Source organism: Babylonia areolata, chromosome 1, assembly GCF_041734735.1.
Source record: "Babylonia areolata isolate BAREFJ2019XMU chromosome 1, ASM4173473v1, whole genome shotgun sequence".
Classification (NCBI taxonomy): domain Eukaryota; kingdom Metazoa; phylum Mollusca; class Gastropoda; order Neogastropoda; family Buccinidae; genus Babylonia; species Babylonia areolata.
Genome location: NC_134876.1, coordinates 38,444,584 through 38,468,370, shown reverse-complemented (window position 1 = coordinate 38,468,370; position 23,787 = coordinate 38,444,584). Strand labels below are relative to the sequence as shown.

The following is a 23,787-nucleotide window of genomic DNA, read 5'->3' as shown; positions in this document are numbered from 1 at the left end:
AGGCAACCAGGCTAATGTCGGAACGACGAGCTAGCCCATCAACACCCAGCTTTCCCAAGCCCTGCGGTGATGGAGAAGTGGTAACGGGGACAGGCAGAGGATGCTGCTGGCAGTTCCTAGGCACGCAGGCGGCTGTGGGGTGATGGTCGTCGGCCGTAGACTGGGGCAGATGTGGCGCCCGTATCCTCCCACAGTGTCAGAGCAGCCCTTGTTAGGGACAGGACTGCTCTCCCCACATGGGGAAGAGGAGATAAAAGGATCCCTAAACAAAGCCTGCCTCGCCTAGTACCTAGTAGGAAACCGCATCTACTTGGACATCCAACAATAGCGGTCGAAAACAACAGAAGAAAAGAGTCATGCCCTGGCTCTGGGTGTCTGGAATGTTCGCACCGTTTTAGACAGAGACGACAGACCAGAAAGGCGCACAGAGCTCATTGCTAGAATGCTTGATCGCTACCAGGTGGACATAGCAGCCCTGAGCGAAACCAGGTTTGCCGGTGAAACCCAGCTGGAGGAAGTTGGAGGGGGCTACACCTTCTACTGCATTGGGAAGCCAGCTGGCACCCCAAGAACCTCAAGCGTGGGCTTTGCCATACGAACCAAACTTGCACGACAGCTTGACAGCCTTCCACGTGGGATAAACGATAGGCTGATGACCCTGCATCTGAAGCAGTCCGAGGATCGCTTCTCCACAGTCATCAGCTGCTATGCCGTAACGATGACCAACCCTGATGACATCAATGAAGCTTTCTACGAGGTCTGCCGCACCATTTCAGCGGTAGACAGAAAGGACAGGCTGATCATCCTTGTGGATTTCAATGCCCGCGTCGGCGTGAACTTCTCCTCGTGGCCAATAGTCCTGGGACAGCACGGCACTGGAAAGTGCAGCTCCAACGGACTGCTTTCGCTCTCGCTCTGCGCGCAGCATAGACTGACCATCACCAACACCCTCTTCCAACAAGCGGACAAGTACAAGAACACATGGATGCATCCCGCTCCAAATAATGGCACATGCTGGACTATGTGAATGTCCGGCAGAGGGACAGAGGTGATGTTTCCATTATGCATCTCATTATGCATGGGAGGAGCAGTCTGTTGGTCGGACCATCGCCTGGTGCAGAGCAAGAGGAACATCAGACTTGCACGCAAGCTCCAACCAGCCAGGAGGAAACCCCCTAGAAAGCTGAACATCCACCGCCTCCCTATCACCAAGGACGTGCTGCAGCAGCAAATGAAACAAACTTCCTGCATCAACTGATGTAGAAGAGGTATGGAGCACCTTTAAAGATGCTGTGTACACAGCAGCAGCTGACACACACGGCTTTGTACAGAGGAGCCACAAAGACTGGTTTGACGAGAACGACTCTGGAATCTCCAAGCTCCTGAACACACTGCATATACGGGATCAGGATCACATTTCCGATAAAGACTGCCAGAGGAAGAAGGACCAGTTCTTGCAAACTAGGCAACTCGTACAGAAGAGGCTGCGTGAGATGAAGAACACCTGGTGGGAGAAAAGTCCGAAGGGCTTCAGTCCGCTGCTGATGCTCACGACATGAAGACCTTCCATGGTGGTCTCCGAGCTGTGTATAGGCCGAGAGTCACAGGATCAATCCCAGTCCGAGCCTTGGACCAGACCACCCTCCTGACAGACAAGAAAGACATCCTTGCCCGCTGGGCAGAGCACTTCAACACCCTCCTCAACAGGACTCATCCGTATCTGACGAGGTAATTGCAGCCCTCCCACAACTACCAGTCAATGACTCGCTAGCTGTCCCTCCCACCAAGGCCGAGACCCAGAAGGCCCTGAAGCTGACAACGTCAGGAAAAGCAACAGGAGCGGATGAAATCCAGGCTGACATCTACAAGTATGGAGGCGAGGTGCTGACAGACAAGCTGACCGACCTGTTCCAGTCTATCTGGGAGAGAGGGGAGGTCCCCCAGGATTTCAAGGATACTTCAATTGTCCACATTTACAAAGGGAAGGGAGACAAAGCGTCCTGCGATAACCACCGTGGAATATCTCTCCTCTACATCGCTGGCAGGATCTTTGCCCGCATCATACTGAACAGACCGGTTGACCATGTCTCCAACAGAGTCATCCCTGAAGCACAGTGCGGCTTCCGCTCAGGAAGGGGAACATGTGACATGGTGTTTGCCGTACGCAGACGCAAGAGAAGTGCCGTGAGCAGAACAAGGAGCTCCACATGGTCTTTGTAGACCTGACTATGGCCTTCGACACGGTGAACCGCCGTGGTCTGTGGAAGATCCTCCTAAAGTTTGGCTGTCCAGAGAGCCTAATCCAGCTGATTGCGTCATTCCACGATGGCATGCAGGCGAGAGTACAGGAAAATACTGACATGTCGGATCCGTTCCGTGTGGTAAATGGAGTGAAGCAGGGCTGCGTCCTGGCACTCACACTGTTCTCCATTCTCTTCTCTGCCATGCTGATTGATGCCTTCCAAGACAGTGACCGGGGCATCTACATTCAGTTTCGCACAGATGGCAAACTTTTCAACTTGCGGCGACTCCATGCCAGGCCCAGGGTCTTTGAGGCACTGTTGAGAGTGTTCCTCTTCGCTGATGACTGCGCACTTGCTGCACACACCCATGATGACATGCAGTTCATTATGGACAGGTTCTCAACCTCCTGCAGGCGCCTTGGACTCACCATCAGCCTCAGCAAGACCGAGTCCATGCACCAACCAGCTAGCTCACAGAACGCCAGAGCTTTCCCCCAACCTGCAATCAAGATCGATGACACAGAGATCAAGTCAGTCGACAAGTTTTGCTACATGGGCAGCACCCTATGCAGCAACGGAGCCCTTGATGCAGAAGTGACGCTGCGCATCGCCAAGGCCAGCTCCGCCTTTGGCAGACTCAACAACAGGCTGTAGAACAACAAAGACATCAGGCTCAGCACCAAAATCAAAACCTACAGTTCTGTTGTGCTGACCACCTTGTTGCACTGTTGTGAGACATGGACGACGTATCGCCGTCACATTCAACAACTTGAGCAGATTCACCAGAGATGCCTACGAAAGATCCTCGGCATAAAGTGGCAAGACAGGGTCTCCAACCTTCAGGTCCTAGAGAGGAGCGGCCTGCCCATCATCGAAAGCCTGCTGATCCAGTGTCAGCGACGCTGGACAGGACACGTTGTCCGCATGACAGACAGCAGGATCCCGAAGATGATTTTGTATGGCCAGCTGAAGGAAGGACACCGCGAACTTGGAAGACCCTGCAAGCGCTTCAAGGACACCTTGAAGACAAACCTCAAAGCCTGTGACATAGACATCGCTTCCTGGGAAACTGATGCCCTTGACCGCTCTCGCTGGAGGATGCTGCGCTCTAGTGGCATGAAGACGTTTGAAAACAAGAAAACGCTGGCCATTAAGGAGAAGCGTGAGCGAAGGAAGCAGGGCTCAACTTCTGGAGACGTTTCCCCTTGCAACACTTGTGGGAAGTGCTGCTCATCCAGAATCGACCTCTTCTCCCATATGAGGACACACACCAACAGATAAGCCTGCCTGCCAACTCATCCGTCGGTCCGACCAGAGACTCCGTACATACATAGCGTATTTAGTGCTTCTGGTGTTTTCTCTCATTAGTATCGCTGTAGGCGACATATGTAAGATACCCTGTCCACAATGAAGTCCAGTTCGTGTTAGATTGTTCAGGACTGAAAAATATCAGAGGGCAATTTAGTCCACAAAAATACTGTGAACAGCCTTGTTCATTCAAGTTCAATTTGTTAATGTCGTTCACGAAAAAAAATATATTGTAAAATGGTTTGTTTACTAATACCATGACAATTCTTCTGTTCGAATGTGTGACTGTCTCATCTGCATCGGTGAGGAGCGAAGAGAGAGAGAGAGAATTCATTTTCCAAACGACAAAACGGTTCGTTCCTCGCCTCTCTTACCCCCCCCCCCCCCTCCTCCCCCTCTATCCCCATCCCCTATCCGCTCCTTGAATGAATAAACATGAGCACAGTTCATGCACTTTACTCCACAGGAAAATAACAAAAGGCACCATAATGAACACTGTGGTGACAACTGCCGTTGTGGACACGACAACATCGACAATGTCCAACATCACACACATCTATGACACTTACGACCTCTTCATCCACCCCCACTGGAAGCAGTTTCCCCTGGTCCCGGACGTCTGGCACTACGCAATCGGTGTGTTCATCACCTTCGTTGGCATCAGCGGCACTCTGGGCAACCTGCTCGTCATATATATCTTTGGGACGTGAGTGATGGCAACAATGGCTTTCGTTTTGATATGTAGCCATGATTGGTGGGTCTGTACCAGTTCTGCGCTCTGTCGCTACAAAAACAAAAATGTAATACAATTTTCGCTCGGCAAGTTGGAACCTTTAATCAAATTCATTTTACAAATTGTAAACGAGCAACAAAAACTAGAAAGCAAAGCATACAGACAGTTCGAAAAACTTACTGGAATGAATAAATGTTAAAGGGTGTGATCAATAAAGCATGTTCCTAAGTCTTCTTAATATGTTCGTAATGTTTTAAATACAGATAGCCCAAGCAGTATATTTGAATCAAACATTTCCTTTTCTTTGTTTATTAATTTATGTCTTTTTTCTTTCTTTCTCCCTTTCTTCTTTGCTTTCTACAGTTCATCTTCATCTCGGTTTATTTTTGTTTGGTTGTTTCTTTTTTTAAATTTTTTCTTTCTTTCTTGTGTTTAATTTCGTTTTCTTTTGATGGTTCTTCAGCTTTTGTTCCGACTTTTCGTTCAGACAACTGGTCCCTGTACACTGCATGCAGGATACTCTTTTGTTTGTTTTTCTGCTTATTTCTTTCTGTAGTTTTGTCCGTCTCATCACAGCACATGGTTGTCCAATGAGTTGATCAGAAGGAAATGGACACACAGAAAAAAACCCCGAACAAGCAAAGTAAGTTAAAGATTCGGAGGCAGAGCAAAAGGTAAGAACATACAAAATTTGAGAAAAAAGAGTTTTCAGTTTAGAAAAAAGATCAATCAGCTTAGAAATGCGGTATGTATATTATATCATACAGTGAGACCTTGTCAACACACACACACGCGCGCGCGCACACACACACACACGCACACGAACACGCACACGCACACACAAACATTTATGTGCGCACGCGCGCGCGCACGCACGCACACACACACACACACACACACACACACACACAACACACACCAAATACATGTACGCGAATACATCTACCCATACACATAGAAGTGAAACGTGCGCACCCTTGCACGCACGCGTATCAATGCACAAAAATGAATACATGCGTTAGCTTGACTTGAAAAAATAGACCAGAGGAGACAAGACAAGACAAAATTCTTTATTTCGATGAGAATAGATAAGCACTGGTATGTTTTTCACATCCAGTCCCCGCCCTGAACAGGGTCTACACTTCACAATACTAAGTGAAACCCAAAGCATGGTGCTAAAAGAAATGCATAAGGAAAAAGTAAACATACACAAACACATGCACAGACAGGGACAAGCATGGTGTTTGTAAAATACATAGGATAAAAAAAGAACAAAATAGAAACGAAAACAAAGACAAACACACATAATACACACACCACGGCACACATACACTCTCTCTCTCTCACACACACACACTCGCGCGCGCGCGCGCGCGCACGCATACACATACATATTATTGATATATATATATATATATGTATATATGTGTATATATATGCATATATATACATATATATATATATATATATATATATATATATATATATATATACATATATATCTGTGTGTGCGTGTGTGTGTGTCTGTGTGTGTACATTGTATGATATGAAATAACACACTATTGCAAATGTGAATATACTACTGTACTGACACACACATGGCAATGATGGGAGAACATGTTCTTTACCAAAGAAAACTTCATAAGATAGGGAAATGAAAGAAAATACATTGGGAAAATGTTGTCGTAGGTGGAACACACACACACACACACACACACACACACACACACACACACACACACACACACACACACACACAGAGAGAGAGAGAGAGAGAGAGAGAGAGATTGTAAGAAAACTTCATCTAGAACATTGATCGAACTGAACACTGAAATGTTCGATGTCATTAACTGTAACGCTCTAGTGACATATTTGGTACTAGTCAGAACAAAATGGTGCAAAACAGATAAAAATCAACAACCATCTACCTGATGATCTAGTCATCAGCCCCATCCACATGTAATATGCGGCTTCTGTTCAAACGTGTGTGTGTGTGTGTGTGTGTGTGTGTGTGTGTGTGTGTGTGTGTGTGTGTGTGTGTGTGTGTGCTTGCGTGCGTGTGCGTTCGTGTGTGTGTGTGTGTGTGTGTGTGTGTGTGTGAGAGAGAGAGAGAGAGTATGCACAAGTTTTTATATTGATATGCACTTGTATGTATCCTAATTTCTACTGTATCTGTTTGTGTATCGTTTTCGATTTATGTTCGTACCTTGTTATGTACTATCTCCCCCAATATTCCTTGTCGCCCCGGTACACTTGGTAATAAAGACATATTCTATTCTATTCTAAAATGGAACAGAAAGGAAAAACAGAATTGAAACAAAAATAAATAATATACTTATAAGAGATTAGCAACACTTTGGCACTTTGTCATTTGCTTAAAGTACATGTGACAGGGGGGTAATGTGCTTTTTTTTTTTTTTTTTAGTCGTTTGTCCCCAAGGTTTGGACAGTATACAGAAAACAAAGTACATATAAATCATATAATGAATATTTACGACACACATCATATCAATATGATCGAGTCTCCTGTCGGTCCGACGGATGAGTAGGCAGGCAGGTTTATCTGTCAGTGTGTGTCCTCATATGGGAGAAGAGGCCGATTCTGGATGAGCAGCACTTCCCACAGGTGTTGCAAGGGAAAACGTCTCCAGAAGTGGAGTCCTGCTTCCTTCGCTCACGCTTCTCCTTTATGGCCAGCGTTCTCTTTTATGCCACAAGAGGGCAGCATCCTCCAGCGAGAGCGGTCAAGGGCATCAGTTTCCCAGGAAGCGATGTCTGTGCCACAGGCTTTGAGGTTTGTCTTCAAGGTGTCCTTGAAGCGCTTGCAGGGTCTTCCAAGTTCGCGGTGGCCTTCCTTCAGCTGGCCATACAAAATCATCATCGGGATCCTGCTGTCTGTCATGCGGACAACGTGTCCTGTCCAGCGTAGCTGACACTGGATCAGCAGGCTGCTCCTCTCTAGGACCTGGAAGTTGGAGACCCTGTCTTGTCACTTTATGCCGAGGATCTTTCGTAGGCATCTCTGGTGAAACTGCTCAAGTTGTTGAATGTGACGGCGATACGTCGCCCATGTTTCACAGTAGTACAACAAGGTGGTCAGCACAACAGCTCTGTAGGTTTTGATTTTGGTGCTGAGCCTGATGCCTTTGTTGTTCCACAGCCTGTTGTTGAGTCTGCCAAAGGCGGAGCTGGCCTTGGCGATGCGCAGCGTCACTTCTGCATCAAGGGCTCCGTTGCTGCATAGGGTGCTGCCCATGTAGCAAAACTTGTCGACTGACTTGATCTCTGTGTCATCGATCTTGATTGCAGGTGGGGGGGGGGGGGAGGCACTGGCGTTCTGTGGGCTAGCTGGTTGGTGCATGGACTCGGTCTTGCTGAGGCTGATGGTGAGTCCAAGGCGCCTGCAGGAGGTTGAGAACTTGTCCATAATGAACTGCATGTCATCATGGGTGTGTGCAGCATGCGCAGTCATCAGCGAAGAGGAACACTCTCAACAGTGCCTCAAAGACCCTGGGCCTGGCATGGAGTCGCCGCAAGTTGAAAAGTTTGCCATCTGTGCGAAACTGAATGTAGATGCCCCGGTCACTGTCTTGGAAGGCGTCAATCAGCATGGCAGAGAAGAGAATGGAGAACAGTGTGAGTGCCAGGACGCAGCCCTGCTTCACTCCATTTACCACACGGAACGGATCCGACATGTCAGTATTTTCCTGTACTCTCGCCTGCATGCCATCGTGGAATGACGCAATCAGCTGGATTAGGCTCTCTGGACAGCCGAACTTTAGGAGGATCTTCCACAGACCACGGCGGTTCACCGTGTCGAAGGCCTTAGTCAGGTCTACAAAGACCATGTGGAGCTCCTTGCTCTGCTCACGGCATTTCCCTTGCAGCTGGCGTATGGCAAACACCATGTCACATGTCCCCCTACCTAAGCGGAAGCCGCACTGTGCTTCAGGGATGACTGTGTTGGAGACATGGTCAACCAGTCTGTTCAGTATGATGCGGGCAAAGATCCTGCCAGCGATGCAGAGGAGAAAGATTCCACGGTGGTTATCGGAGGACGTTTTGAAGTATCCTTGAAATCCTGGGGGACCTCCCCTCTCTCCCAGATTGACTGGATCAGGGCGGTCAGCTTGTCTGTCAGCACCTCGCCTCCATACTTGTAGATGTCAACCTGGATTCCATCCGCTCCTTGTGCTTTTCCTGACGTTGTCAGCTTCAGGGCCTTCTGGGTCTCGGCCTTGGTAGGAGGGGCAGCTAGCGAGTCATTGACTGGTAGCTGTGGGAGGGCTGCAATTACCTCGTCAGATACGGACGAGTCCCTGTTGAGGAGGGTGTTGAAGTGCTCTGCCCAGCGGGCAAGGATGTCTTTCTTGTCTGTCAGGAGGGTGGTCTGGTCCAAGGCTCCGACAGGGGTTGATCCTGTGACTCTTGGCCCATACACAGCTCGGAGACCACCATGGAAGGTCTTCATGTCATGAGCATCAGCAGCGGACTGAAGCTCTTTGGACTTTCTCTCCCACCAGGTGTTCTTCATCTCAAGCAGCCTCTTTTGTACGAGTTGCCTAGTTTGCAAGAACTGGTTCTCCTTCCTCTGGCAGTCTTTATCGGAAATGCGATCCTGATGCCGTATATGCAGTGTGTTCAGGAGCTTGGAGATTCCAGAGTCGTTCTCGTCAAACCAGTCTTTGTGGCTCCTCTGTACAAAGCCAAGTGTGTCAGCTGCTGCTGTGTACACAGCATCTTTAAAGGTGCTCCATACCTCTTCTACATCAGTTGATGCAGGAATTTCTTGGAGAGCTACTTGGATTTGCTGCTGCAGCACGTCCTTGGTGATAGGGAGGCGGTGGATGTTCAGCTTCCTAGGGGGTTTCTGCCTGGCGTGTTGGAGCTTGTGTGCAAGCCTGATGTTCATCTTGCTGCGTACCAGGCGATAGTCTGACTAACAGACTGCTACACTCATACAGCGTGAAATGGAAACATCACCTCTGTCCCTCTGCCAGACAATCACATAGTCCAGCATGTGCCATTGCTTCGAGCGGGGTGCATCCATGTGTTCTTGTACTTGTCCACTTGTTGCGCGCAGAGCGAGAGCAAAAGCAGTCCGTTGGAGATGCACTTTCCAGTTCTGTGCATTTCCTGTGCATCTTTCTGGTTTGTTGTCTCTGTCTAAGAGGGTGCGAACATTCCAGGCACCCAGAGTCAGGGCATGACTCCTGGTTTTTTTCTTCTGTTGTTTTCGACCGCTAGTGTTGGATGTCCAAGTAGGTGCGGTTTTCTACTAGGTACTAAGTGAGGCAGGCTTTGTTTAGGGATCCTTTTATCTCCCCTTCCCCATGTGGAGAGAGCAGTCTGTCCCTAACAAGGGCTGCTCTGACACTGTGGGAGGATACGGGCGTCACATCTGCCCCAGTCTACGGCGGACGACCATCACCCCACAGCCGCCTGCGTGCAGAGTCGTGACAAGGAACTGCCAGCAGCATCCTTTGCCTGTCCCCGTTACCACTTCTCCATCGCCGGAGGGCTTGGGAAAGCTTGGTGTTGAAGGCTAGCTCGTCGTTCCGACATTAGCCTGGTTGCCTGACCAGCACAGGTGAAAAAAAAAAGTCATATCAATATAAACACATACTAAAGTGCATATAAATCATGAAATAATTGTTTTTGCCTGAACATCAAAACCCATCATATAAATACGAACACTTCATAGAATTACATTGTCGAGACAGACCATTCAAATGTAACTCTTCCTTTTTGAATCACTTGTGTAAACAAAGTGAGTCTATGTTTTAACACGGTGTTCGGTTGTGTGTGTGTGTGTGTGTGTGTGTGTGTGTGTGTGTGTGTGTGTGTCTGTGTCTGTGTGTCTGTGCGTGTGTCTGTGTCTGTGTGTCTGTGTGTCTGTCTGTGTGTCCGTAGTAAACTTTAACATTGCCCTTTTCTCTGGAAATACTTGTCCGCTAATACCAAATTTGGCTTAAACATATTAGAAAAAAAAATCACAGTCATACCAATAACAGGTTGTAAATCTCCCAAACTAAGCCGTATTTCCTAATCATTAACGGTTTATTTCGTTGAGGTTCGCTCCGAAATCCGAAAATTCTAAACCGTCGACACCATCGACTTGTTTACTGCATATAGGTATTCTAAAATGGACACTGAATTAACTGGAATGAACATAAAAGAAAAATTGAATCAATCGTTTCTTTCAGTCTGTTGTAGACTGGTTAGTCAGTGCAGATCTAGAGATCTTGAAGTGATGGCAAAGTCTCCTGTACCGCCGAAATAAAAGAATACTAGAGATATGATAAAACACACACAAAAACCATGATTTAAACGGCGTTATTACGTCCACTACAATCACAGCTATTTCTCGCAGAAAGAAGAAAACGTCAATATTGTTTTAAGTCATAAATTTAGTCGAATGACGGCAGCAATGTGGACTAGACTGCTTGCTTCGGAACTGAACATGCATGGTTCGATCACGCCTTTTTGTCATGTTTTTTTCTTCCAAGCTTATTTTGTATATCATATTTAATACCGAGCACTTTTCAACGATTTTTAAATATATTTTTTTCTCCTGATTCCTTTACTGGATAAAGCGTGAAGCACAAGTGAGTCTTGAAGGCTTTGCCTCTTGTTTTCTATGCATGTTTCCTCATAGAACCCATACTAATTTTAATTGATTAATGGGTATTTGGACCGATGATGGACGTTTTCCGTATATTTATTGCCTCGAATAAATATTTTGCAAATGAAAGTATCATATGAGAGAGAGAGAGAGAGAGAGAGAGAGGGGGGGGGAGGCGCGCAGACAGTCGACAGACAGAAACATGAGGTATGGGTGAGAGGGCTTGGGTGTGGGCGTGGGGGTATTTTTTAGGCAACCGTACAAAACTAGTAACAGCAGCGACAACAAGATGAACAATACATGAAACATTACGGCATTTGATGGGATGGAATGTGTTTTTGAAGGTGACCGTGCAATGCGGTTACTTAAATCGTTCTGGGAGTGAGTTCCATACGGTGGTACCTGAGTAAGCCAAACTAGATTTAAACAGAGACAGAGACAGAAAGACAGACAGACAGAGACAGACAGAAGACAGTGTGATCGTTCTTTGTTCAGCACGAAGACCCTAAGGAGCCCGTCCAACATGTACGTGGTGAACCTGGCCATCAGCGACCTCACCTTCTCCGCTGTCAACGGCTTCCCTCTCCTCACCATCTCCGCCTTTAACAAACGATGGATCTTCGGCAAAATTGGTACGACACACCCTTACATGCAGCCAATCGTTGACTTAGTTCTCCATTTTTTCCTCTTTACTCTTTACTTCGTCTGTTTGTTTGTCCGCCGATCCGGCTGTCTGTCTTTATCATTTCTGTCTCCATTCCATGTAACTGTCTGTTTATCTGTGTCTGCTGCCCCCCCCCCCTCTCTCTCTCTCTCTCTTCTAATAGCATGCAATTTAATTTTTTTTTCAGTCAAGACAATAATAATAATAATGATAGTATTTATATAGCGCTGAATCTTGTGCAGAGACAAATGTAAGCGCTTTCACACCAGTCATTCACATGCATGCATAACTCTAAAACTGAAGAAGTACTGAAGACAAGGAAGAGGTAGGGGAGGGAGGCTATCTTGTGAAGAGGTGGGTTTTAAGGCCAGACTTGAAAGAGCTGAGTGCGGAGGCCTGACGAAGCGAAAGAGGAAGTTCATTCCAAATACAAGGTCCAGAGACAGAGAAAGAACGGCGTCCAACAGTGGAGTGTTTGAATCTGGGTATGCGTAAACAGAGTGGATTCGAAGCCAATCGTAGAGAGCGAGATGGAGCGTAGAGGTGAAGGCAGCCACAAAGATAGGAAGGGGCAGATTTTTGAATACATTTATAACATAGAGTGCTGATCTTTTACTTTATTCTGTGTGAGACAGGGAGCCAATGGAGATGTTGCATAATAGGAGTGATGTGCTCAGATCTTTTCTTTCTGAGGACGTGTCGGGCAGCAGAGTTTTGTATGCGCTGAAGGGACTGAATGGATGAAGCAGGCAAACCAGACAATAGGGAGTTACAGTAGTCAAGGCGAGAAAGAATGAGAGAAACGACAAGTGTAGATGTTGCGTCGGTGGACAGATATTTCCGAGTGGAACTGATGCGTCGCATTTGACAGTAGCTGGCTTGACATGTCTGACTGATAAATTTTTGCATGGACAGTATGTTGTCAAGGAAAACGCCGAGGTTCCTGACTGAGCTAGAAAGAAGGATGGATGTACTGCCAAGTTTGATTTTGTCAGCTGTGATGGAAGAGAGTTTTTGTTCCTATGATCATTGCTTCGGTTTTGTCTGCGTTCAGTTGTAACTTATTTAGAGTCATCCAGTTTTGAATGTCCACTGAGCATTCAGATGTTTCTTGCAAGAGCGAGGACAATTTATCAGGCGTATCACTCTTCTGAAGTTGAGTGTCATCAGCATAGGAATGATGACTAACATTGTGGTGGTTTATAATTTCAGCGAGAGGAGCAGTGTACAGTGTGAAGAGAACTGGGCCTAAAACAGATCCCTGTGGGACTCCGTGTTTGAGTTTAACAGTTTCAGACTGGAAATTATCGACGATGACAGACTGGAATAGATCAGTGAGATAAGATTTGAACCAGTTGAGAACAGTGCCGTTGATGCCTAATATAAAATGAAGACGGGAAAGAAGGATTGAATGGTCTATCGTATCAAAGGCGGCTAAGTCGAGAAGAGTGAGAAGGGAAATTTTTCCTGAGTCGGACGCTAGCAGTAGATTGTTCAGGGTGTGAAGGAGAGTGGTTTGGGTGCTGTGGTCAGCACGATATGCAGACTGAAAAGGGTGAAGGAGATTGTTGAAACAAAGGTGGTTGTTGAGCTGCACAACACAGATTTTTTAAGGAGTTTGGACTGGAAAGGAAGGTTAGAAACTGATCGATAATTTTTCTAAATATTTGCATCAAGGTTGGGTTTCTTCAGAAGAGGCCGGACGATTGCAGTTTTGAAAGTGGATGGAAACGTTCTAGTTAGAAGGGATGAGTTGACAATATTGGTGATTATGGGGAGAAGCTGTGAGACACACTGGGAAAAGACGGAGGCTGGTATAGGATCGAGTTCACAGGATTTTATTGTCATTTCTTTCAGGGTTTCATTCACTTCTGTTTCAGTCAATGGATTGAAGGAATGGAGAGGAGTGCCGTTGAATTGAGGATCAGAATAAGCAGGTTGGAAAGGCATCTGGTCTAAGCTCGTACGAATATTTTGGACTTTGTCGAAAAAGAAAGAGGAGAAGACATTGGGGAGTTGAGATAAAGTGTAGGCAGGAGGAAGATGAGTCTTTTTTGCAGTGCCAAGAAGATTTGACATGATAGAATAAAGAGATTTGGTGTATGTGGCATCGAGAACTTGAGAAGAAAAGAAGTTTGTCTTCGCTGATGAGATTATATGTTTGATTTAATTTATTTGTTTTCGGAAGATCTGATTGACAACGCATGTCTTCATTTTCGTGCACGTTGCGCTTGTGTTTCTCTGTGTTTCGGTCTATTTGATATGTCTCTCCTGTCTCCCTGCCTATCTGTGTGTGTGTGTGTGTGTGTGTGTGTGTGTGTGTGTGAGAGAGAGAGAGAGAGAGAGAGCGTGTGTGTGTGTGTGTGTGTGTGTGTGTGTGCGTGTGTGTGCGTGTGTGTGTGTGTTCATTTACGTTTACGTATGTTATCTTGCTAAATATAATGACATATACAAAAGTGTGTACGTATATTACATGAATGCCAGATAATGGTTTTGGAGGAGTGGAGGTACAGGTAGCAGAGGTGATAAAACTAACACCTGTGACAATAAAGATAATGTTGACAAGAGGACCCAATCATTAATTCAACCAAAATGACGCGCAGTCGCTTTAATTGCTTCAAGTCGTTCTGTTTGGTTTGGTTACAGTTTCTTCGATTCATTCTCTTATTCTTTTCCCTTCTATCTGTTGGTTCTTGCAGCCTGTGAGCTGTACGGCCTGGTGGGTGGTGTCTTCGGCCTGTTGTCCATAAACACCATGGCCGTGATCGCCATTGACCGCTACAACGTCATCGCAAAACCCATAAAGGCGGCCCGCACCCTCAGCTACCACAAGGCCTTCGTCATGATCGTGCTGGTGTGGGTGTGGAGCATCACCTGGACCCTCCCACCCCTCTTCGGATGGGGGGCTTACATCCCTGAGGGATTCCAGACCTCATGCACGTTTGACTACCTCACCCGCACCGACTACTTCAGGTGTAAAACAGTTATATTGGACTTTCACGTCGACACCCATCTCAATGGATACGACCGACGGGGATTAGTGTCCCAAGAAAGTAGGGTGTGGACCTAGCATTACACTGGCGCCTTGAACAAAAAAACCCCAACCATTTAGAGCGGTAGCGAGAATGACAGTTTTTAGGGTGGGTGGCTGTGATTCGAACTCGCAACATTTTGAGTTCTGTCTTCCAACTGTGCTAAGCAGGCACCATTTCATGCATTTTGTTAGTGATATTTTCAGTTTAACGTCTATTCCCTAGAAGTGTTATTAGACGGGTATTTAAGTCTTCAGCTTAACATGTCAGATTGATAGTTGGATATCTCGTTTACTTAGGGCACGTTTGGTATCGCTTATTTATTGAATTATTCTTCTTCTTGTTATTTGTAGTAGTAGTAGTAGTAGTAGTAGTGGTAGAAGTATGTTTTGTTTTGTTTTATCCTTGATCCCCCACACCATCCCCCACATCGGGGCTTGTGACAGAATGAGCCCAGGTAGCGTGACTGTGTTCAGGGGATTGAGACGTATGCCTCTTCTGATGCGTTCATGGGCTGAATGTATCACGTTCACTCGTATCTACGAGTGGAATCTCACGGGTTTGACAGGTTTTACCCCGCCATATAGGCAACCATAATTCGTTCAGCTTTTCGGGGTGAGCATTCAGGATGTGCGGTAATCAACAGGGACGGAACAGAAGAAGATGATGATGACGATGATGATGGTGATGATATGGTGATGGTGGTGATAATGATACTACTACTACTACTACTACAATGATAACAACAATAATGATAATGATCTACTATTACTACTGTTACTACTACTACTACTACTAAGAAAAAGAAGAAGAAAAAATAGAAAAAAATATATGCCTTTTAATGTTTTATATCCTCCAGATCGTACATCATGTGCCTCTACATCTGTGGCTTCGCTGTACCGCTGGGTGCTATCGTGTTCTGTTATTTCTTCATCTACCGGACGGTGGCGCGCCACGAGAAGGAGATGGGCAAGATGGCCAAGAAACTCAACGCCGAGATCCGCCAGAGCCAGGCTCAGCAGAAAGCAGAGATCAAGACGGCGAAGATCGCCATGACCATCATCGTCACCTACCTTCTGTCCTGGATGCCCTACGCTACGGTGGCCCTTGTGGCTCAGTTTGGCCCCGCCCACTACGTTACGCCCTACGTCTCTGAGCTCCCTGTCATGTTCGCTAAGGTGGGTGTTGTTCGTAAGTGAATTAGCAAATAAATGAATGATAGAAAATAAATTAATAAAAAGATAATCGATAACTTAAGCACTACAAATTTTCGCACAGCAATAATATGTTATAAAAACTGTAAGAGCTCACCAGTCCGTGAATAATTATGTTTCACGTGGATGCCACGTTTCTACCGCATTAAAAAAAAAATTTTTTTAAAGAATAAAAAAAAGGGGAGGGAGGACGGTGGGGGGGGGGGGGTGGAGGGGGGGGGGGGGCGTGCAGTCCATTCATGTAGATGCTCCACACGCACGTCTCACCGCACGTAATATATGTATAAAGGTCAGTCCGCTCACATGCTATATAAGCAGTTCCAGACACATTCCTCATCAGGTTACAAAGCTCCATAACTCGTGGAAGTTCCAGTCACGAAAGTTCCAGCACAAGTGATTAATGATCTCTGAATACCAGACCCTCACCAGCCCCCATTGTCACAGGCATCCGCCATGCATAACCCCATCATCTACGCCCTCAGCCACCCCCGCTTCCGGGAGGTGCTCAACACCCGCTTCCCCTGGCTGCTGTGCTGTTGCCGGTACTCGCAGAAGGAAAGCGACTCGGTGGCCGACACTAACAGGTCCAAGGTGTCCCGCGTGGACAGCGTCAACTCTAACGCCCCTGGAGGCGCAGTCAGCAATGTGTCAAGGTGGGTTCTGCCATACCGGGTGGGTCGGTGCATGGGCGGGTTTAGAGTTTTGTGGTTTCTGATTGCAGGAGCTGCTCCAGTTGACGTTCGCCCATTATTTATAACAGATAGATGGGGGTGGGGTGGGGGAAGATAAAAACAAACGACACACAAAACAGTACTCACACACACTGTTGTCCAAGTGAACTTTCTTTGCCGTGAAAGGATCTTGATATGAGCAAACCTCTCTCTCTCTCTCCTTTTTTCTGTTTTGTTTTTTGGAGAGCGTAAGGGGGATGTGGGTGGGGGATATTGACATTTATGGATGACTGTATGAAATTCATGATATTCAGTTTTCGTAATATTGATTGTATTGTCCTTTCTGGTGTGGTTTGTATGTGACCATTAGTTGTCATTACTGATATAAATTAGTTTTTGTTTGTCAATGTTTGTTAACATACCCGGCTTCTTCCCGCAGTACTTGGTCGGTGTTCGTTGAACGCATGTTTCGATTTTGAACTGTTATTTCGCGCGATTTTTCATCTCAGTATCATTTTCCGTTTTGAAAAGACAGAGAGACACAGAGAGAGACAGAGAGAACCAAGTGCAAATGTGTAACAATGATGGCACACACACACACACACACACACACACACACACACACACACACACAGGGGGTTGGAGGGGAGAGAGAGAGAGAGAGAGAGAGAGTCAGAAAGAAAGAGAGACAGAGGCAGTCAGATAGAAACAGACGCAAAGAGAGAGAAAGAGAGAGACTTTAGGGTTCTTGTACTGAAATATAGTATAATGATCTGATTCAGAGGATCTGAAAAGAATATGAATGGAAATACAATACCAAAACGTTTAGCAATGTCGTGTAAAAGTTTTACTTCAGACCTTGGTAAGAAATGTTAGAATCATACAAAATACCAGATTGATTCAGCATGAGTCAATACGCAGCACTTTCAATGTTGGAGAAAAAAGTGTGATCAAGAACAGCTAAGCCCGATTTCGTGATAAACCTCTGTCTCTCTAAACTCATTCATAACATTGAGCGCTTGGAGAAATTGACAGTTATCTTTTCTGTCTGAAAGCTCCCACATATTTATATTAAAACATTTGAATTCTTGAATAATGTGGCGTTGGTAATTAACGTCCAAATGCTCTCCCACTGAAAACAAATAAAAAAACCAAAGAGCTGCAAACAAACAACTGATAAGTATATATGAGTATTCGCACGACTGAAACTGAGTGAAAAGTCTGTAGCCTAGTCTTTATAAACAAAAGCACTGTTCCGAAGACCATTCACCACGCTGTACACCATGTATACTGCGGCACGCAGAACCAAGTCATCTGTCCCTCACTGCCTGTCCTCAGTGAAGTGTCCGACCTAAGTGATTCGGCCTATACCTCCAACCCCGGCGAGGCCGGCGGCGAGCGCCACGTCAGCCTGAGAATGAAGAAAATGGACGGGCAGGCTGAGGCGGGGGTTGCCGCCGGCGGGAAGTCCAACGGCGCCCTCATCGGCGAGCTGCTGCAGGCCTTCGTGGGCATGGCCAGTGCTCACGTGTCCCGGCAGGTGCCCGTCATCATCCCGCCTCAGTTCCTGGCCCAATACGGTGCTCAGCTTCCCCCCGCGGCCCAGCAGGTGACTATGATAACGTGCACTGACTCCTCTGAGGCCCACCACTCTTCTCCCTGACGCACTCGCATATTTATTTTCGTTTTTTTTCTTTTAACATATATTTTAAAAGACGGGTATCGGGCCTGGTCATCGCCTCCAATTGCACATACAATTGTGCCCACGTGTTGATTTTGGCTTTTGTTTCAGGAGGATCGTTCCTAATTTTCCTTTGCGGTGAGAACCTTAATGATATGGCGAGGTTCTGGTTCGCTCTGTCCTACAAAACACACACACACACACACACACACACACACACACACACACACACACAAACACACACACGTATATATATATTATCATATACAATGGAAATGATTTGGAAAGAATAATTCAAGCCACAGAAATTATGTGTTATGGCAAGATAATGAATACCAGAGACACTGATCACATGACCAGTGAACAAGTGCACCAAACCATCAAGCAGCACACTGGACTTTATGAAAATCTGCTAACATCCGTTAAGAAAAGAAAGCTTTCCTAATATGGCCACTTAACAAGATCCAATTGTTTCCTGAAACAATTCTCCAATAGATTGTTGAAGGAGGAGAGACGGAAGGGAAAAAACAATAGCAAATGGACTGAACACGTAGCAGAATGGACAGGCAAACTATTCTAAGAGACCCAGGCTTTGACACACAACCAAGGTACCCGGAGGAATCTCTGGTGAACAGCCGTTCATTTGTGCGGCGCCAAAGACAGCAGATCTATCTATCCTTTATATCATATATATATATATATATTATGAAAGACAGTGGTGAAGGGGGTGGGGGGTGTTAGAGGCAGAGGGGTCTGAGGTGTACCAACTCGAATGTGAATGAACCGTTCTCCCTTCAGAGATAAAGACGTTACTGGTATCAGAGGGGACGGACGGTCTGACGGTAACCACTACTGTGTAAACGAATAGCAGCTTCCCCCCCACACAGGACAGCACTGTCTGCATTTTAAACGATAACTTTGTCCCTTTTTCCACTGACGCTTCGGCTCCATCGCCACGATGTACAGATATTAGAAAGCGCGCGTTTCGTGACGTCCACCAACATACCGCTTCAATGCCAACACCGCGAGGCTGCAACGACGACGCTTCACAAGACATTCGTGCGATTACCGGTATCCATACGAACGCAGCTCATCGCCGATTTAGCCGTGTGCTTCTTTCTTTTTCTTCTTCTTTTTTCCCCCATGCAGCATTTAATAGGCCCTCAAGGCCTGACAGCGGTAAGTCTTGATGCTCCCCCATTCCGGCCCCTTTATTATTTTTTTTTTTCTCACGTTTTCTATTTTTTAACAGCTGTACGTGGAGAGGCGTAAGCTGTATCAGTGGATTGTTGCTTTGAAACTGAATTGAAACTGCTCGACCTTTTGTGTCCGTGAAATTAGCTGTCATTTAGGTGGTGGTGGTAGTGGTAAGTATATTTCCAAGAGTAGAGCTGGATGATTAATGCAACTGCTTTCGCGGAAGGCGTGAGTTGCGGCATGTTATGTCGCCTGTGTAAACTGTCCACCTACTTCTGTGGAGGCAGATGCCGTTAAGAGTTTGGGACTATGAGTATCTTCGATGCCGCTGAGTAAAAAATAAAAGGATTGTTTACTTCCCTCAGAAAACCAAAACCTTCGAATAAAATTCATTATTTAATTCTCTCAGTCATTCATTGTAAATCATCCCCCATTCATTTCGATCGATCTCTCTGGACAATATTCAATGGACCATCTGTCCGTCTGTCTGTCTGTCTCTCTTTCACTCTCACACACAGCCTCTGTGTGTGTGTGTGTGTGTGTGTGTGTGTGTGTGTGCACGGATATATATATATGTATAGATAAATTGATTGATTGATTGACCGTACACACACACACACACACACACACACACACACAGTCCACAACCCAACCGCCCCAACACAGGCTCCTCAAGCTTTATGCTTTATGACCCCACCCGCGCGTTGCTCACCGTGGGAGTTGTAAAACCATGATTCTGACCAACCGACTGTCGCCAAAACACGAAGAGGCTGTCACAAATGAAACAACTGCGCGCAGGCGCACTCACACACACACACACGCGCGCGCGCTGCAAACATTCTCAAACTCTTTTTCGCACAAAAATCGAGAAGGGTCGGGAGGTGGGGGGCCCGGGGTGGGGGGGTGGAGGGTATATAGGGCCGAGATGCCCCACTCCCACCCCCAAAACCCTCTACCCCCCATACAGAACATATTTCTCAGTCAGTAGCCACACCTGAGTTGTTCAACCCACCCACTGTAGCTTTTACGATCGAATCAAACTTCATAACTTTTACGACCCAGTCTAGCGCCGATGACAGGCTGTTAGCTCACCTATCGCAGATAACAGTGCGCGCGCGCGCGCGCGCGAACACACACACGCACACACACACACACAAACACACAAGCATGTACTCACAGTAACTCCCTCACATACATTCACTCACGCCAACTTTTCCTGCGTACATACCCCACCCCCACCCCCGTCCCTACGTGACCACCTCTACAGACACACAAATGCTGTCGTTTCAGCATGCACGTACTTTCACACACATACACTAAATACACGCGCACGCATACAATCATACGAACAAGCACACACACACACACAAACTCACATGCTCGTGTGCATACGAACAAAGAACACCACACAACTGTATATAGTGGTGATAACCTGCGACATTATATATGCCGAAAACGTATTATCGCCTACATATGTTGTCGCAAGTGCAGTTGAGTTTTGGTAGTGACCCTTCCTGCATAATTATATATATTGCCGCTGGCAACAACATATATGTGCTGAAGGGCGACAATATGTGCAGTGAAGATCTCTATATATTGTCCCCGCGACAATTTTATGTGCAGGGCGATGATATGATTATGCCGCAACATGCGTGATCAGCGCGTTGGGTATACGTAAAGACCAGGCGTCTGCTGTTGTTTTTCTTCTTTTTTTTTCGTCTTCTTCTTTTTTTTCAACATCAGATGTGGTGCACTGTTTACAGGTCAGACTGCACTCTGACACTGAAACTGAACTGAAACTTGCGGAAATGGATCTGATTTTTCCCGAGTACGACATGACGCTCTGTCGAACATGTAGTACGGAAAAAGAGTGTGTTGGAATTCTCCCCAGCCATATACCTGCTTCCCTATCGATCCCTTCCTCACATCTTCAGCGATTTGATTTCATTTTTTCTTCTGTGTTGTAGACAACCAACGTCTTTTGTTCATTTTTTATCTGTGGAGTTTTCTTCTTCTTCTTCTGACTATATATATGTGTGCGTGTGTTTATGTAAGTTTGTGCCTGCCTATGTGTGCGTATGTGTTAGGGTAGCTGTTAGATACACATGTATGTTAAAATGTATGTATGCAGTTGAGTGTGCGTGCGTGCGTGCGTGCGTGCGTGTGTGTGTGTGTGTGTGTGTGTGTGTGTGTGTGTGTGTGTGGTCACATTTTGGTGTGAGTATGTAACATAGATATAATGTTTTATGTTATCAAAAGCGTTTTTGTAAAGCACCTAGAGCAGATTTCTGGATAGTGTGCTATATAAGTATCCATTATTATTATTATTATTATTATTATATCATTCCGTTGCAATTCCACGTTTGTCACTTATTTCTGTTTGCTTTTTTTATGACTGACTGTTATTGATTTTACTGAATTTCAGCACTCCTCAGTCTTCGTTTTGGGTTTATTTGCTTGTTTCTGGCAGGGGTCCAATTTTGCTTTTCTTGGTCGAAACACATCTATCAGATTTACAACTGATACTGTTGTCATGCTTGTAGTCTGAATATATTTTATATGATGCTTTCTGCTTGGTTCTCGCTGACAGCATATTACTCTTGCATTGTTTTGTTTTCTCTTGTTAGCATTTTCCCCACCTTCAGTTAGATATGTACAGTGTGTTTCAGTGTACATCATTCTGTGTATTTATTCTCTTAAAGTACTTTTTATGTGGTTCGGACGTCAACTGTCCACTTCATTTGATGCCATGTGGAGTAGTTGTTCTTCGATTCTTGCTTTCGGTTCGTGTCGTGATGTGACCATACTGACCAGTTTAACCTGTAGCTGATCGATGTAGCGTGAGTAGGTTGTGAGTAGGTTGTGCAGAAGGTTGTCCTCTTCGTGCAGGCAATCTATGCCATCAGCCAGGGAGCCGTGCCTGCCAATGTCCTCCCTCACCCACCCCCACCAGCACCCCCTGTCAGCAGGAGCGTGTCTCAGCCTGGCACCCCCCAGATGGCGCCAGCTGCTGCTGCCCCAGAGTCTGATGAACGCCTGCCCGTCACAGAGGACGGCCCTTCCGCCACTACCTGCCCCGAGGCCAACCAGGTCACCACGACCGAGGCACAGGTTTACCCGCATGTCAATGAGGCGTATCAGGAAGACTAGGGTGGGGGTGTCGGCTCTTCCCTACGTCATGTGGAGCAAGGATCACAAAGACCGGGAAGCTGCTGCCATAGGCAAGCCACTGTTCAGGGGATGGTCTGCTGAGGAAAGAGTTTACGGTGGTTTTAACGGTCTTCTGTTAGAAGAGGACAGTGGAGGTGCGGACAAGGGTGGTGGTGGTGGTGCAGGTGCGTGGTGCCGGGTCAACAGTGATAGCGTGACATTGCAGAGCAGGTACGTGTACAGCAGCTGTGATCATCTCACAGCCTGTCTCACCCCCGACACTGACAGCATCTGGACCACACTTACCACTGACCACATGTTTCCAGGGATAAAAGACAACAGTCATACACACCTCCACCACAAACAGCCTCGTAAAAATGCGGGCTTCGCCGAATCAGCATCCACCAACATCCTGCAATACCACGACACAAACCAAAGGAACAAGCCAAACCCTAAGACCAGGATAAAAAGCCTGCTTCATCAGAACAATGAGGGAACTGTGAAAATAGCGGATGGACTGTAGATATTTACAAACATTTCCAGATCAAGATATTGGAACCAGACTGGAGATCACATGCAAACAAGATGAAGGAGAAGAACACGGGCAAACGTGGACACTAGTATCAATGATCCGGCATAAAGGAAACGAATAATAAACAAAACAAAAACAACAACAACACGCAAATGAAGACAACTGAACAAACGTGAAGCAAGGAAACCACGTTACTGATCTAGGCAACCTCGTGAAACCGATGATTTCATTTAGTTCGTTACTCAACCCACCTACCCACTCACTCCCGGTTTATAAAAAAAACAACAACAAAAAACAACAAAAAGAAACCCAGAAAAAGTGTGTGTGTGTGTGTGTGGGTGTGTGGGTGTGTGAATAGGGATGTGGAGGGTGCAGAGCGAGGGCAACGTTTGGTATGTCAACAGTACCTTCAAGTTTGACGTGTGTCTGTACTATTTACATTAAGTTTCATCGGAAAATTGTCCATGTTCCTCGATGCATTGATTTATCCAGTGATGATCAAATGTGTCCGAGTCAACCTGCATGGGGTTTACGGATTTTTTTCTATAAACATATGACTCGGTTTAAACTTGATATGTACAAGCTTTCAGTCCGGTTTTGTTTTTGTTGTTTTGTTTTGTTTTGTTTTGTTTTGTTTTGTTTTGTTTCTCTCATTCCCGCAATCACTGATGACTGAATGTACTGTCTCCTAGAACCAAAGAACAATTCTTTAGAAATATTTGAAAATTTAAAGACAA

At 46.1% G+C, this 23,787-nt stretch overlaps 1 protein-coding gene across 1 annotated transcript; it reads left to right on the top strand.

The window, feature by feature from the left end:
• The first annotated feature begins 4,039 nt into the window (after positions 1-4,039).
• Positions 4,040-22,518, top strand: LOC143281130 (rhodopsin-like). Its single transcript, XM_076586160.1, has 7 exons — positions 4,040-4,257; positions 11,405-11,541; positions 14,273-14,546; positions 15,465-15,783; positions 16,264-16,472; positions 17,829-18,099; positions 22,258-22,518. Exons 1-7 carry the CDS (start codon positions 4,040-4,042, stop codon positions 22,516-22,518), a joined length of 1,689 nt encoding a protein of 562 aa, XP_076442275.1.
• The last annotated feature ends 1,269 nt before the right edge of the window (positions 22,519-23,787 follow it).